This window comes from Peromyscus californicus, unplaced genomic scaffold (assembly GCF_007827085.1).
Source record: "Peromyscus californicus insignis strain IS unplaced genomic scaffold, ASM782708v3 Scaffold_8__1_contigs__length_139910024, whole genome shotgun sequence".
Classification (NCBI taxonomy): domain Eukaryota; kingdom Metazoa; phylum Chordata; class Mammalia; order Rodentia; family Cricetidae; genus Peromyscus; species Peromyscus californicus.
In genome coordinates, this window is record NW_026294606.1 from 43,359,429 (window position 1) to 43,374,314 (window position 14,886).

General features: G+C 37.8%; 1 protein-coding gene across 1 annotated transcript in view; it reads left to right on the forward strand.

The window, feature by feature from the left end:
- Nme8 (NME/NM23 family member 8) overlaps positions 1-14,886 on the forward strand; it is a 42,340-nt gene that overhangs the window by 6,459 nt on the left and 20,995 nt on the right. The window contains exons 6-10 of the mRNA XM_052729487.1: positions 478-544; positions 1,946-2,019; positions 9,230-9,322; positions 11,440-11,636; positions 12,645-12,820. Coding sequence (XP_052585447.1) covers positions 478-544; positions 1,946-2,019; positions 9,230-9,322; positions 11,440-11,636; positions 12,645-12,820 — 607 coding nt within the window. The remainder of the gene's footprint in view (positions 1-477; positions 545-1,945; positions 2,020-9,229; positions 9,323-11,439; positions 11,637-12,644; positions 12,821-14,886) is intronic.

Below are 14,886 nucleotides of genomic sequence, written 5' to 3' on the forward strand. Positions count from 1 at the left end.
TAGGCTCCTGTGACTTCATTGTCCTTCCTTCCTGTTGCTTTAGGGCTGTGGCAAGACAGCACATCGTGGCAGGCAGTTGGTAGTGGAACAAGTTGCTCAACTCATGGGAGCCAAGAAATGAAAAAGAAAGAGGAGAGGAAGAGATCCTTCAAGGGCGTGTCTCAAATGAACCATGTTGCTCCAACGAGGCCTTACTTTAAAATTGTCCACCACCTCACACTAACATCACAGACGTGGGCTTCAGCCTCTCACACATGGCTCTTCAGGGGCACTTTATGTGAACTATAGTGCTCTATCTCTAGCTAGGGGCTGACATAATACTGCTTCCTCGGGAAGCATGTTGCCACTGCAAATCATAGGCGCTTTTGTGTTCTACCTTTTATTCCCCCTGGCTTTTTATTTATTATAAATAAAATTTCTGGCATTCTTTGACTATCACACTAAAGGGGCTGTTCTACTTCCATTTCTCTTTCACAGTATGTGGAAATTCCACTAGTAGATGAATCTGAAGAAGAGCTGGGGGAAGGACAGTATGAAAGTGTTGGTAAGTCACAAGGGAGTCCAGTGTCTTTTCTGCACATGTGCCCCTTTACTATGTTATGGTAGCAATGAAGAGCTGCCGTATCATTGAGAGGCAGTGCAGGACTGTTCCTCTGCATAATGGCTCACATCTTTGGTTCCCCTTACCTTATGCCTTTGATTTCTGATTAAAGACCCTTCATTGCTTACCCAGGAGCATGTGTTCCTATCTTCTGCAACTGATCTGGGATCCAGTTTCCAGTTCATCTTTCACCTTCCAAGCCTTGCAAAAATAATTTCTTCTTTGAATTCAGTATTTTTGATTTAATCTCAGTTGAAAATGTCATGCCTTTTCTGGAGTCTCCATGTCAGTGTTTCTCAACCTGTGGGTTGTGACCCCTTTGGGGGTCAAACAACCCTTTCATGGGGGTTTCCTAAGACCATCAGAGAACACAGATATTTACACTACAATTCATAACAGTAGGAAAATTACAGTTATGGAGTAGCAACAAAAATAATTAAATTGGGGCTCACCACAACATGAAAGAACTGTATTAAAAGGTCACAGCATTAGGAAGGTTGAAAACCACAGCTCTATGTGTTTGTGTGTGCATCTGTTTGACTGTGTACATGTGTGTGCAAATACTCATGTGCTTGTGTTATACTCATGAGCACATATACACTTGAGTGTGTGTGTTCATTCTCTATGGAGTTGTAAAGGCAAAGAATAACTTACACTCAGTGATCTGATGTGATGGGTAGTGTTAACTGTCAGTTTGACAGAATCTAGAGTCACCCAGAACAGAAGTGTCTGTGGGTGTCAGTCCAGGATCACCTTATTCAGGTTATCTGAGGTGGGAAGACCTGCCCACTTGTAGATGGTACCATTACCATTACCAGTGTTGAACCTTGAAGAACATAAAAGGGAACCAATAGCTCAGTGGCAGGCTTCATTCATCACTCTTTTCTTGTCGACTGGAGGTGTGATATGACCAGTGGCCTCAACATTTCGCCATCTTGGCTTCCCCACCATGGGGGACAATTTTCTTGATCTGTGAGCCAGAATAAACCCTTTCTGCTGAAAGTCACTTCTGCCTGGTATTTTACCATAGTAACAGGAAAGGTAACTAAGACAACCAGTACAGGAAGTTTGTGGTAAGAGTCCATTTTTTACGTGGTAGCTCTGTTGATTTGTGATTTGTATCTGCAAAGTGCATGATTGAAGCTTTACTCACTGTTAATACTGACTGATAGGAACCACAGATGTGATTCTAATGTATAAGAATTGTATCAAAACTATAGTACCCATATACTCATATCATGTCTCCTTAGTAATCCAGACATTATCAATTCATATTTCTAATTGCCAGATCTTTCATTATCCTGGTTCTGAGCCAAGAAGATTAACATTTGGTTTTACTCTTAGGGGAACCTTACAATATGGCTATTATCAAACCTGATGCTGTACTCAGGAGAAAACATATAGAAATTAAGGAAAAAGTAAGTAATACTTACCGAAAGTTGTTTAAATTAATTACAAAATAATACCTTATGATAAAATAGAAAACACTGAATTGCTCTTCCTAGCTCCCTCTAAAAGAGTTTGCTTATTCTGTCTTACAAAGACTATTGCTGCCTGGGGGACCAGCCTCCAGGCAGCACAGGGATCAAAGGGAAATCCACAGTGTCAGTGTGTACTAGACTTTTCTATCTGTGGAGGTTAGGGAAAAAAAAACCCACATACTCTCTTGATGGTTTCCTTCTTTATTCTTCTCTGTTGTTCTCTTTTTTTTCTTTCCCTCTACAGCTTAAATACCTTCACAAAATCTTTCAGGCAATACATGAATCACAATGTGGTTACATTTCATTTTTCAAGTGAATAATTATAATGAATATAGGTAAAACATGTTTTTGTCTCACTTACATGATTAAAAAGAGTCACCCCAATAACCCATATGTGGTACATCTAAATAACTTGTTACAGATTAATAGAACATGAGCAAGCAAGGAGCACTTTTCCTCAGCCATTGTGGTTACAATGAAAGGATTAATCGCATTATTATCTATCTTGACAGGTAATCATAAGGAATTTTAAAGGAGTCACAAACCTAAACTTTTATACATAAAAAAGTTAGTCAGCTGAACTTTGAATCTTCAGTGTACATAACAATTCATCAATAGTTTCTTATATCAGAAAATTGATATCAGGAATGGGTACAAGGAATTATTCATCACTTTTGATTATCAACCAGACATAGAAAAAAATGTATGCCAGCTAGCAGCAATCGGGCTGCTTTGTATTTTCAACCCTAGCCTAATGAATCAGACAACTCAGCTATGTGTCCTTGTGAACTTTAGATTGTTTTCTGGGGTTATTCATCTTAAAACTATTATCAAAGCATCTGGTCTAAGCTGAAGTTATTTTGAAGCTTTGTTTCACCTAGTGACGTACACCAAAACCTGTGACTGCATTTTCTAGTATTAAGAGAATTAGAGCCAGCCTGGCTCCTGGGGACTCAATTGTTTTCCTTAATCATTAACCTGAACTGTGATCTATGTAGCTCCTTAGGTAAAACTTATAGGCCCTAGATGTATAATATTTCCTTGTATTTACTTTCATTCATCAAAACTCTGTATTAGCTATCATTGTTATCAATTAGGCAGTACAGCTTAGGGAGGAATCATCTTCATGACAATCCACAGATTAAAATGTCCAGTAGAATGAGATGTTTCCATGGGATAAACACACTACATTACAAGCAGTGGGGATCTCTCCACAACCATTTCATGCCAGGTCCCAGAGAAAGATAGCCACAGCAAACATGTAAAGGCACAGCAGAAGCAAAAGACATTCTGGAGTCTGTAGTCTTGTGGCCTTGCCTAACCAGGGTTGACCCATCAGAGAGTTTCCTCCTGGTGGACTGATACCATGAACTTCAATTGCCACCTGCTGCTCCTCTGACACAGGTACTGGCAAAGGACCTCATTTCCTCCTGTATCTTTCTTGAATTAACTGCCTTACTACCACCCTACAGAAACTTTCAAGATTTTAGATGCTATATAATACTGTTATAAATGTTCTTTTTCTTTAGCTATTAGTGATACAACATTGTTATAAACTCACATTAACTTGCTTTTTTCTTGTATTTTATAAACAAATGGCACTTTTCAATGCATGACAATTTAAGAAACCATTCAATACTTGCTTTTAGACCCAAAGTATATTTTTACATTAATTTAATTTATAGTATGCCTTATATGGAAATATTTATAAGATACAATTTTCACAGTTCCTTACATGCATGTGTAATTGATTCTAATGCAGATAGACAAATATTTCCTATAAAAAGTCAAAGTGGCTGGGCGGTGGTGGCGCACGCCTTTAATCCCAGCACTCGGGAGGCAGAGGCAGGCGGATCTCTGTGAGTTCGAGGCCAGCCTGGTCTACAGAGCAAGATCCAGGAACGGCGCAAAGCTACACAGAGAAACCCTGTCTCGAAAAACAAAAACAAAAACAAAACAAAACAAAAAGTCAAAGTGACTAGTGTCTTCTTTCTAGCTTTTTTATTTAGTGTCTTAAGGTGTTCCTTGTATTGATATTGTTTCACCTGTATGGTTAGGTTTTAGTCCTAGGTGTTTTCTTTTTGTTTTAACAAGGTTTTCTCTGGTTTTTTTTGGTGGGGAGGGGCAGGTTTGTTATCAATGTATAGAAATGCTAGTGATATTTTTATGTTGATTTTTTGCACCCGGCTACTTTGCTGGAGTTTGTTAGCTCTAATTTTTTTTAATAGAGTCTGCAAGATTAAGTATAAGGTCATGCCATTTACAAATGGGGATGACATGTCTTCTTCCTCCATATTTGAATTCCTTTTGTTTTTTTCTCATGCCTTCTTGCTGGACCTAAGATTTCTAGCTATAGATGTCTAGCACTAAATTAAATAAGAGTAGAGATAGTGGATATTCTTGTGTTATTCCGAAGTTTAGAGGCAATGCTTTCATTGTTTCTGTGGCTAGCATAGTGTTGGCTGCAGATTCTTCATAGATAGCCCTTACTATGCTTGGATGTGCTCCTATCTCTAGTCTCTTCAGGAATTTTCTGATGAGAGGATATTCAGCTTGTCAAAGCCTTCTTCACTCTGATTGAAATGATCATGTTTTTTCTGTCCTTTGTTCTATTTATATGCTGAATTACACTTATTGTATTGTACACAAGTCTGTAGAATAAACATTGCATCCTGCAGTGAAATCAACTTGGTCATGATGTATGAACTTCTTAATGTATTTTTTAATATAGTCTGTGCTGTGGGATAATGCTCTTGAACACTGGTTTAGTGAAACGCTGACTGGCCAGTAGCCAAGCAGGAAGTATAGGCAGGTCAAGGAGCCTAGGTGGATGCTGGGAAGAGGAAAAGGTCAGGAGTCACCAGTCAGACACAGAGGAAACAAGATGACAGGCAGAACTGAGAAAAGGTACCAAACCACATGGCTAAACATAAATAAGAATTATGGGTTAATTTAAATGTGAGAGCTAGTCAGTAATAAATGTGAGCTAATGGCCGAGAAGTTATAATTAATGTAAGACTCTGTGTGTTTACTTGGGGGACACAAATGGGAGAGATTTGTCCCAACCTTTGGCCAGCCAGGACACAGGAAAAGTTCTAATTACAAGTTTGCAAGACTTTGAGAATTTTCATGTTTATATTCCCTGGGTAAGTTGATCTCTAGGTTTGTTTCTTTGTTGTGTCCTTATCCTGCTTTAGAATCTGGGCAATGCTGGCTCCAGAGAGTGTGAATTTACTGATACTATTCTTTCCATTTCTCTGTTATGGGTCAGTTTAAGGCGCATTAGTATTTGCTCTTCTTTAAAGGTTTGGCGGAATTCATCTGGACCTGAACTTGTATTTGTTGAGCAGTTTTTGTATTACTACTTCAATCTTACTGATTTATAGATTCATCTAAGTTGTTCATATTTTCCTGATTGAATTTTTGTAGGTAATACATATCTAGGAAGTTATTCATTTCTTCTCAATTTTCCACTTTTTTGAAATATAAATTTTCAAAGAACTCACTAATGCTTTTCTGTATTTCAGTGGCATCTGTAGTAAATTCCTCTTTTCCATCTCTTATTTACTAATTTAGGTCTTCTCTCTCCTAGTTATCTTGGTTTCCCATCTTATTTTATCAGAGAAATGAGTCTTTGTTTGATTCATTCTATATATTGTTGTTGTAGTCTCCAATTTAATGATATCTATCCTGATCCTTACTATTTCTTACTCTCATATAGATTGTGCTTGAGGTCCAACTGTAAGTTATTTTTTTGAGAATTCTTAGATATTTCTTTTTCTCTCTTCCCCAGATACTTGTATTGTAAACATTCATAACTATAAAGTTTCCTCCTACACTTGTCCTAGCTATATCCCAAAGATGTTGGGACTTTGTGCTTTCACCATCATTTATTTCCAGGAATTTTTCAAATTTCCTATTTGGTTGACTCAGTGAGTCATTAACATTCAAGGGTGTATTGTTTAGTGTCAATGAATTTATGTAGTTACCATATTTTTCTTATCATGGGTTTTAAATTTTATGGGACCATGTGTAGCTGGAAGTTTTCCTGTGTCCCGACCAGGACAGATCTCTCCCACTTGCATCCCCCCAAGTAAGCACGCAGAGGCTTATATTAATTATAACTGCTTAGCCATTAGCTCAGGTTTATTACAGACTAGCTCTTACATTTAAATTAACCCATAATTCTCATCTATATGTAGCCATCTGGCTTGGTACCTTTTCTCAGTTCTGCCTTCAAATCTTGCTTCCTATGTGTCTGGCTGGTGACTCCTGTATGTCCAGTTGATACAACATTTTGTCAAGCAGTCCAGGCAAGAACAGTTTCTTGTCCAAATGGCTAACTTTTGCCATGAAGGAGATAAACTCCATAAGGAGTGTCTTTGGTGCCCATCATCTTTCCTCGAAGTAATTTGGTGCTGCCAGGAGCAGACGTGTCTCATTGTCCAGAAAGTTTAAGTTTTTAAAACATTGTAAATGCCATATTCTGTAGGTCTTTGAAGTGTTTCAAGATTACCTACCTAACTGAAATATATCTATGTATATCTAGATAACAACTAATATGACTACAAGTTTGATTATCATGGATGACTAATTGTTAATCTGTATTTCTAATTATACATTACAATTGAAATGAGTTACATAAACACAATATCTTAAACAAGAGTAGAAATATATATACAGTATAATAAAATTAACTTAAAATTTGTATCAATAAACTAAAATCCATAGCAATATAAAACATCTTTAAACAAGTTGTTGCTCTTTAAAAGTAGGTTCAGTAATCTACCCTTTCATCCTATCATATCTATACTATCCTCTTTTCTTCTTTAGAAAGAGATTGCATTTATAATCAACCTCCTTTAAATAAAAATAAACATTTATTAACAATATTTTGGGAATTTGGGCATAGCTTCTCATACTGCCTCTTGCTGGTTGAGGGTGCTGGCAATCTTATGATTGCCTGAGAAAATTAAGAATTTCAGTGAAGTCCTGACTGGAATAGTATGTGAGGCTGCATTGTCTGAGCCAGTTGCCTTGAAGCCATTCTGGATGTTGGATCATCTGAGCCATGGTGTCATTGGAGACCTTTCAGGGGGTCTTGGTTGTTCAAACCATATTAGCCTGGAAGCAATTCATAGGTTCTCATCTTCTGTGGAAACAAAAGCAGAACCTCTTTTCCAAAGCAATATATCCTTAGACATAAATTTTGAAGTCAAGATACCTTTAAAATACACATATTTGTTTAACTGAGTAGCCTTTACAATCCAATGTCTCTCTGCAGTTAAAAATCCTAAAGACAATATAATCCAGACTCTGTGTGATTTCCATCTTTACGTGGCTTATTTTTTATATTATTTTTACTTTCTCTTTAAAGACTTTCTTTTTTAAAACTTTCTATTTCTTTATATAAATGTCTATATTCCTTTTCCTCTCTCTTCCAAGCCTACATACATTTTTACACACTGTAAACTGTTTAGGGTTTATCCCATCTGAATCTGTCTTATTGTGAATCTATTGCTTTAAACTGAAGAATGGTTAGAAGTGGCAGCCTTGGCTGTTGACTCTACCCACCTCAGCTTTTCAATATGGCAGGGGTACATTTGCCATCAGCTCTGGGAGTCATGTGTACCACCAACTCTCAGGTCTATGCCTCCATTAAAGCAGCATGTAGCCCAGAAACCTTTTTTGTTGTTGTTATTGTTTTGTTTGTTTTTGAATTAGCAAAAGCTAAATCCACTATGCAGCATACAGTGAGACTTGTAGATGCCTCTGTTTACCATGGTGGGAATCCGCCGTGCTATGTTTCAGCCCGCATACCATGAACTCACCATACTGTAGTTCAAGTCCACAAGCCATGGCATCTCTGTACCTTGGCATCTCTATATCTCAGCCTGCATAAGACATGAAGTAGAAAGCTGTTTTTAACTCCATTATTGTGTGTTTAGAAGCCCTTTTTAAACTCTTTTAGGCTTTGTGGAAATTCAAGAGCCCACGTTGGTATGCCAATTGTAGTTGGAAGTTTTTCTGTGTCCCGCCCAGCTGCACAGTCCCTCAGCTTCTTATAAAATAATCACTCAGAAGCTTATATTAATTATAACTGCTTAGCCCTTAGCTTAGGCTTATTACTGACTAGCTCTTACACTTAAATTAACCCATAATTCTTATCTATATTTAGCCACCTGGCTTCGTACCTTTTCTCAGTTCTGCCTTCACATCTTGCTTCCTCTGTGTCTCACTGGCGACTCCTGACTCTGCTCTTTCTCTTCCCAGAATTCTCCTTGTCTGTTTGCCCCACTGTTGCATATCTGTTTGCTTTGAGGTTTCATTGTTGATTTTCAGTTTGAATGATGAATCTGAAATTGAGAGTGGGGTGCTGAAATCACCTATATCATGATCAAACTGACCTTTGAACTCCATTAGTGTTTGTTCCATAATATTTGAGGCTGAACATTCAGTGCATGTATATTTGTTATTGGCATATATTCTTGCCAAATCATCACCTTCTTAAATATGTAATGTCTTTAAGAAATCTATTCTTACTATTTTTTGCTTTATATATACCCTATCAGCTATCAGGATTGCTATGTCAGGTAGTTTTCAATTACTGTTTGCTTGATAGATTGTTTCTAATCATTTGACTCTCAGTCTGTGGATGCCTTTACTAGTAAGGTATGTTTCCTTGAGACAATATATCATGGGATCTAGTGTTTCAATTGAGTTAGCCTTCAAAATGAAAACAGGGAAACAAAAGAAGCTAAAATAGTTTTGAACATAGTTGAGAAGTATTTTTAAATTTCAATTTTATGAATAATTCAGAAAGATTATATGGAGTGTGTGTGTATTTTCTTAGAATTATGTTCCTATTTTCCCCATCCTTTTATGTTAGTCTTTCAAATTTTGAGGTAGTCCACTGTAATATAAATATTTTGAAATCTTCTATTGAAGTTTTAAAAACATGGATATCTAGGGAGTATCAAAGGAACCCCTTTATGCATTTCTGAGCCACTTCAAATGTAGGTTTTCTTGGGGTCTTTACCTGAACAGATTAAAACTAGGTAGTTATTAAGTCCTGAAGTAAACAGCCCTAATTTATTTTATATGTTTTCTTGTGTCATGTTTACTTCTGACCTTACCTGAATTAAAGATTGTCAAAGAAGGATTTATCATAGAAGCAAAGGACAACATGTTTCTCCCTGAAGAGCTAGTGAGGGAATTCTATAGTCGTAATGCAGACCAGGTAAGAAGACTTTTAAAAAAACACTGTGTATTCATTTACATATTTATACATGCACATATATATTCAATTACAGTGTTTGCTATAAGTTTACATTACAGAATAGATAATTAGTAAGTATAACCAACTGAATAAACTTTTGGTGCCTTGACAATGTCCACATCTTGATGATGTCAATGATGGTGTGTCTGGGAACATCTCCAGTGGAAACAGTAGCACCCAGGCAAAATCAAATCATTTGTTTTGTTGAAGACTTCTTTCTGCTATGTTCTCTGGGAGTGAAAAGCCAGTCATCTCCCATCAATTTTCAGACTTGGCTGAAAGTACTCCTTTTTATCTGGTACCTAGGGATGCTGTAACCCACTCCTTGTCCACATCTAAGTCTATATATACTCAAGCAAGTTGTCTTCTTCCTGGAAGAATGTGGTAAAGGCAGTGTTTTAAAAAAAAATTTAAAGAAGAGGGGGGTGTGACTTTAAAAGGGAGATCTAAAGACACTCTGCCATTGTGATGGGCAGTAAGTACATGTGGCTATTTGAATTTAAATTCATTTAAACTATATGACATTTAGAAATTGATCCACATTTTAGGTGCTCAATAGCCATATCCAGGAAGATTGTTAGAGAGTCCTGAGTGCCTTACTCATACAGAAATCTCTACTGGTCAGCACTTTCGTAACTGATGTACCACTCCAGCTATCTCTCTTGGCCCTAGTTTCCACATATAAAAAATAAAGAATTTGGCCAACTGTGTCACCAGCACTTGGGTACTTTTAAGAAAAAAAAACATCTTAGGAATGTCACTCAGAAGCTATTATGTCAGTCAGATTTCTATCACTGTGACAAATATACCTGAGAAAGTCAACTGAAAAGGAAGAAAGTTTCATTTTGGCTCATGACTGAAGACGTTTCATTCCGTAATGGTCTGGACCCATACCTTTAGTGTCTGTGGGGAGGCAGAGCATCCTATTCAGGAAATCACGGTGAAAGAAAGCTGCTCACTTCATGAAGCCACAAGATAAAGAATGATTGAAAGGCTATCAGAACCCTGATAACTGCTTCAGGAAAATACCTAGTAACTGAACAGCCATCTACCTAAGTGTTTCATTGCTTGCAGATGCAATCACATGTTGGTGATCAAGCCTTTATTAACACATGGCCATTGGGGGACATTTTGGATCAACCATGACAGTTACTGAATTAGACTCTGGGATTGTGCACCAAAAGATCTCACCCATATCCCCCCCCCATCTTTCTTCCCCCACCATGTGTGTATGTGTGTGTGTGTGTGTGTGTGTGTGTGTGTGTGTGTGTGTGTGTGCACATGTGTGTCTGTATACGTTCTTTGAGGATTTTGGACAATATATTTATTCATTTCTCTCCTTTTTCCCAACTCCTTCTAGGTTTGCCTCCTCTACCCTACCCACCTAACTTGTGTCCTCATTTAAAAAAAAGCCAGGCAGTGGTGGCATAAACCTTTAACCCCAGCACTCAAGAGGCTGAGGCAGGTCTATCTCTGTGAGTTCAAGGCCAGCCTGGTCTACAAAGTGAGATCCAGGACAGGCACCAAAACTACATAGAGAAGTCTTGTCTCAAAACAAAAACAAAAACAACAAAAAGACAAAACAAAACAAAAAAGCCATCAAATTTGTTTGTGACACCATGCATAGGACCTATTCAAGCTGAAGCCAGACAAAATCCTAGCGTAGCAATAGGGAAGTGGGCACAAAGTCCCACCCTTAGCTAGGGAGCTATTAGCAATGATAACTGTGGGGAGAGAATTGATTTTCTTTAAGGTTTGGGCCCCTGGATCATGCTCCAGAGAAAGAGTTCATTTCCAAGAGTATATAGGCAGCCGAAGGTGTTTTAACTAACCTTTCAGATGAATTAGCAACATTCTAGTGTTGGGAAGTAGCTGTGTACACGATTTAAAATCATTTTCTGCTGGCTGTCAATGTGTATTGTGCAAAAATGTTCCTGCAAACAGAAGGTTTATAAGGGTGACATAACATTGCTAATGACCATGAAAGGGAAGATTTCACTGCTTTTTCACAGTGGCCACCACTTTAATGCCCCTGCATTGGGAGCCAGAGGGAAACAGTTTCTCATCTTCTTTTATAGCCCGACTTTGAAGACTTTGTATCTTTTGTAACAAGCGGCCTAAGCTGTGTGCTCATTACATCTCAAGGAGAAGAAGAGGAGGTTATCCAGGAAGAAACTCTACCTCAGTCTGATGCAGAAGATGAAGAACCATTTGAGTATCCGGAAGAGACTCATGTTAAGTTTGCACCTATGGTGTCAAAGAAGAAACGGGACAGGTAGCTAAGGCCAGACACTATAATGTGTCCTTAGCTGATGGAGCATAATGCCCAAATGTCTCAAAACCTGATATTCTTATGTAGATACTACAAGTTTCCTTTCAGTCAACCTAGAATACTATATATTCAGAAAATGGGGGATTTCCCTGAATGTTTATGCCAAGAAAGTTAGAAAGGAAAAAGCTCTCCCTGCTGACCCTTCTAAGCCGGGCACGTCATCTGGCCTCATTGTCTCAGGCCTAGAGGGGATACTGGAACCATGCATTGTCTTAGTCAACCCTGCCCATCCTCCAACACTGCACACTTTCTTCCATCTTCCAGACTCTCTCTTTTACTTAAGACTCTTACTGGTATGAAATTGATGGTAACAAAATAAATGTATATTTTGATAATAAATTTCTAGATATTTCAAAATGAGAAAGCAGTTTTCAGAATGCTGTTTTTATGTGTTGCTGCCCATGACCTTTATTCTGCTGAAGACTAAGAGGTGTAGTTGGATCCATCAGTTTTGCGATGGGCCTGAATGAGTTTTGTGAGTAGAAGGCTCTGTGGCTAGGTCCTCTGCTGTTCCATGTCCCAGTGCTGTTGCAGCTTCTGTCAGGGAGTCACAAGATGTTTCCTCCTTGCTTTCGAAAATGTGAGTTTTTCTTGTGGTTTCTGGTCACTTCATATTTCTTAGGTAGCAGGTAATTCTAGAATTTGTTTTGCTATTGTATTGTTGGGTCTAGAACCTAAAGCCTTCTGCATGCTACCCAAGTGTTCTACCTCTGAGCAAGGTTATGATGTCATTTAGTTTAAAGTTTTAAGCAGGACAGAACAACATAAAAGGGGATTCAGTGGATGCTAAAGGGCTTTGGAAGCAGTGGGAGTTACTTTCAGAGTGATAATGTATGGGCAGAAAGAAGTTTTGTATGTGTTATTAAGCTCTAATTCATTAACATACACAGTTTCATACAAGTTTATACCTTAAGTTACAATAATCTTAGGTTATATTTTGGATTTCAACAGTTTGCAAGACTACTTGGAACGACAACACATATCTGAGTTTTGCGATGTTGAGGATGATGCGTCTAAGGTTTCTCAATTGATTGACATCTTATTCCCTAATTTCAAAACCATGAAAAGCAAGAATATACAAAGGACCCTGGCATTACTGCGACCAGATGTCTATGAGGAAAGTAAAGGTAGGCATGAAGCACAAAATAAGAACTTGGTGGGTAGGATTTGAATGTTGTTATCACTTAATCCATTATAATGGATAAAACATTTTTAGCTGAAGAGCTTACAAAGTATTTTCTAATCTGTGACTTGTTAGAGTCTGTCTCACCACTGTTAGGGCCGTGAAGGATACTAGGAGCCAGGACAACTACCTCAAGTCTGCACTGCCTCAGCTCAGGATAGAGCTCTGGGAAAAGCTGATCAGTAGTGTGACCTGAGTAAGATATTGTACCAGGTCTATTTCATTTGTAAAAATCAAAAGACTAAGATGAGCAAGCATACACAAAGTGCCTGGTATTCTGAATGTTAGTTTTTATTTGCCTCTTTGTTTTTCAGTACTGGGGGTGGTGGTGCTCAGGCTCTCATATTTGTAGTTAAGCTCTCTAATAATGAGCTACAGCCGCATCCCTAATTGCTGGACATTTTAAACCCTGATCCATTGTTACGCAGCATAGCAAATGCCCCAAAGTGAGAATAGAGGTCCTAGATAATACCATTCATTCATTTATTCATTTTTTTATGCCTAATGTCTTGAAACATTTGTATAAAAGCTTTGACACAGTATTAGAGATATCATCATAGAATACTGTATTGTAACCCTAGCTCTATTTATATTTGGGGCAGGTAATTTTCTTTTTGAGTGTGTGGGTACATAGGTCATCACATGCTACATTGTCAAATGCTTACCATCGCTCTTTGCCTCTAGGTATCAGGGGCATCTTTTCCAAGCTAAATTGTAACAATGTGAATATCTCTAGACATTGATTGTCAAATGCCCTGAACAGGACTGAGAATCATTTAAAATGCCATCATGTCATCTGCCTTGGGGGACATGCACACTCTTTCTTTCCATTCATGTGCCTTGGTTTCTTTTGCTTTTATTCCTTGTACAAGCTGAAGTGTTTGTGTGATGCTGATTAGGAGCTAATGTTGAAAAGGAGTAGTGAGACACCATATCCTAAGCAAAAGGTTCAGTTTTTGTAACATTCAGTTCATTGTCTGCTATTGATTAAGGAAATTTCTACATAGTAAGTGGCTTAAGGTGAATTTTATTTTTTTGTTGTTAATGCTTTTATTTTTATTTTATTTTGCACTGCTGGGGATTGAGTAGATAGTATGTCTTATTGTAAATGAGTGTTGTCATGTTGTAGACAATTTATTATTTGTCTACTGCAACTATGTATTTTTCTATATTTGATAATATAATAGATTAATTTTTGAAGACTGAACAAGCTTTGCATACCCTGCTTGCTTCTTGTGTGTTCTTAAGCACTTTTGTGTCTGCATACATGGGAGATATTTGTGGTTTCTTTTATGGTAATCTGGTTTGGGTGTCAAAACAATGTGGAACTTACAAAATGAGAGAAAGGAAAGTCTTTTCTCCCATGTTTTCTGGAAGAGGCAGAACATTATTTACTTCAGATATTTCCTAAATGTTTTCTGAGATTTGTTAGAGATGTCATCTGTGCCTGGGATTTTCTGTTTCAGAGGTTTTACTATTTTTTTGTATTTTTTTTCCTTTTGGATTTTTTATCATGACCATGTTGCTTTTTTAAATTAATAGATTTAAAGCTTTGGAAAAACTTTTAGCAAACCACTAACCTACCCTGTAGCTCCCATGTGCAGAGTTGTGCTTCTGCCCCACTTTTCTTGTTGTAACCATCTTGTATTATTACGGTATGTTGTAATTAATGCCACAATATTGTTACTATACCTGGATTAACGTTCATAGTGTGTATGAAGTTTCATTCCTGGTTTCGAACAGTCCAGGTGTGGAGAGAAATGCATGCTGTCATTTATCCACTTGCAGATTAGGTCCACATGGAGTCTCAGGCCTGAAAGTCGCTGTGCTTCTCTTTCTTGTGCACACCCTGCCAGGTCTGAGCTCTTTGCTGTCTTTTCAGTTTGTGTAGCTGGAAGTTTTCCTGGTCCTGCCTGGTCCACAACCACTCAGACCCAAGTAAATACACAGAGGCTTATATTAATTAAAACTGCTCAGCTATTAGCTCAGGCTTACTACTGACTAGCTCTT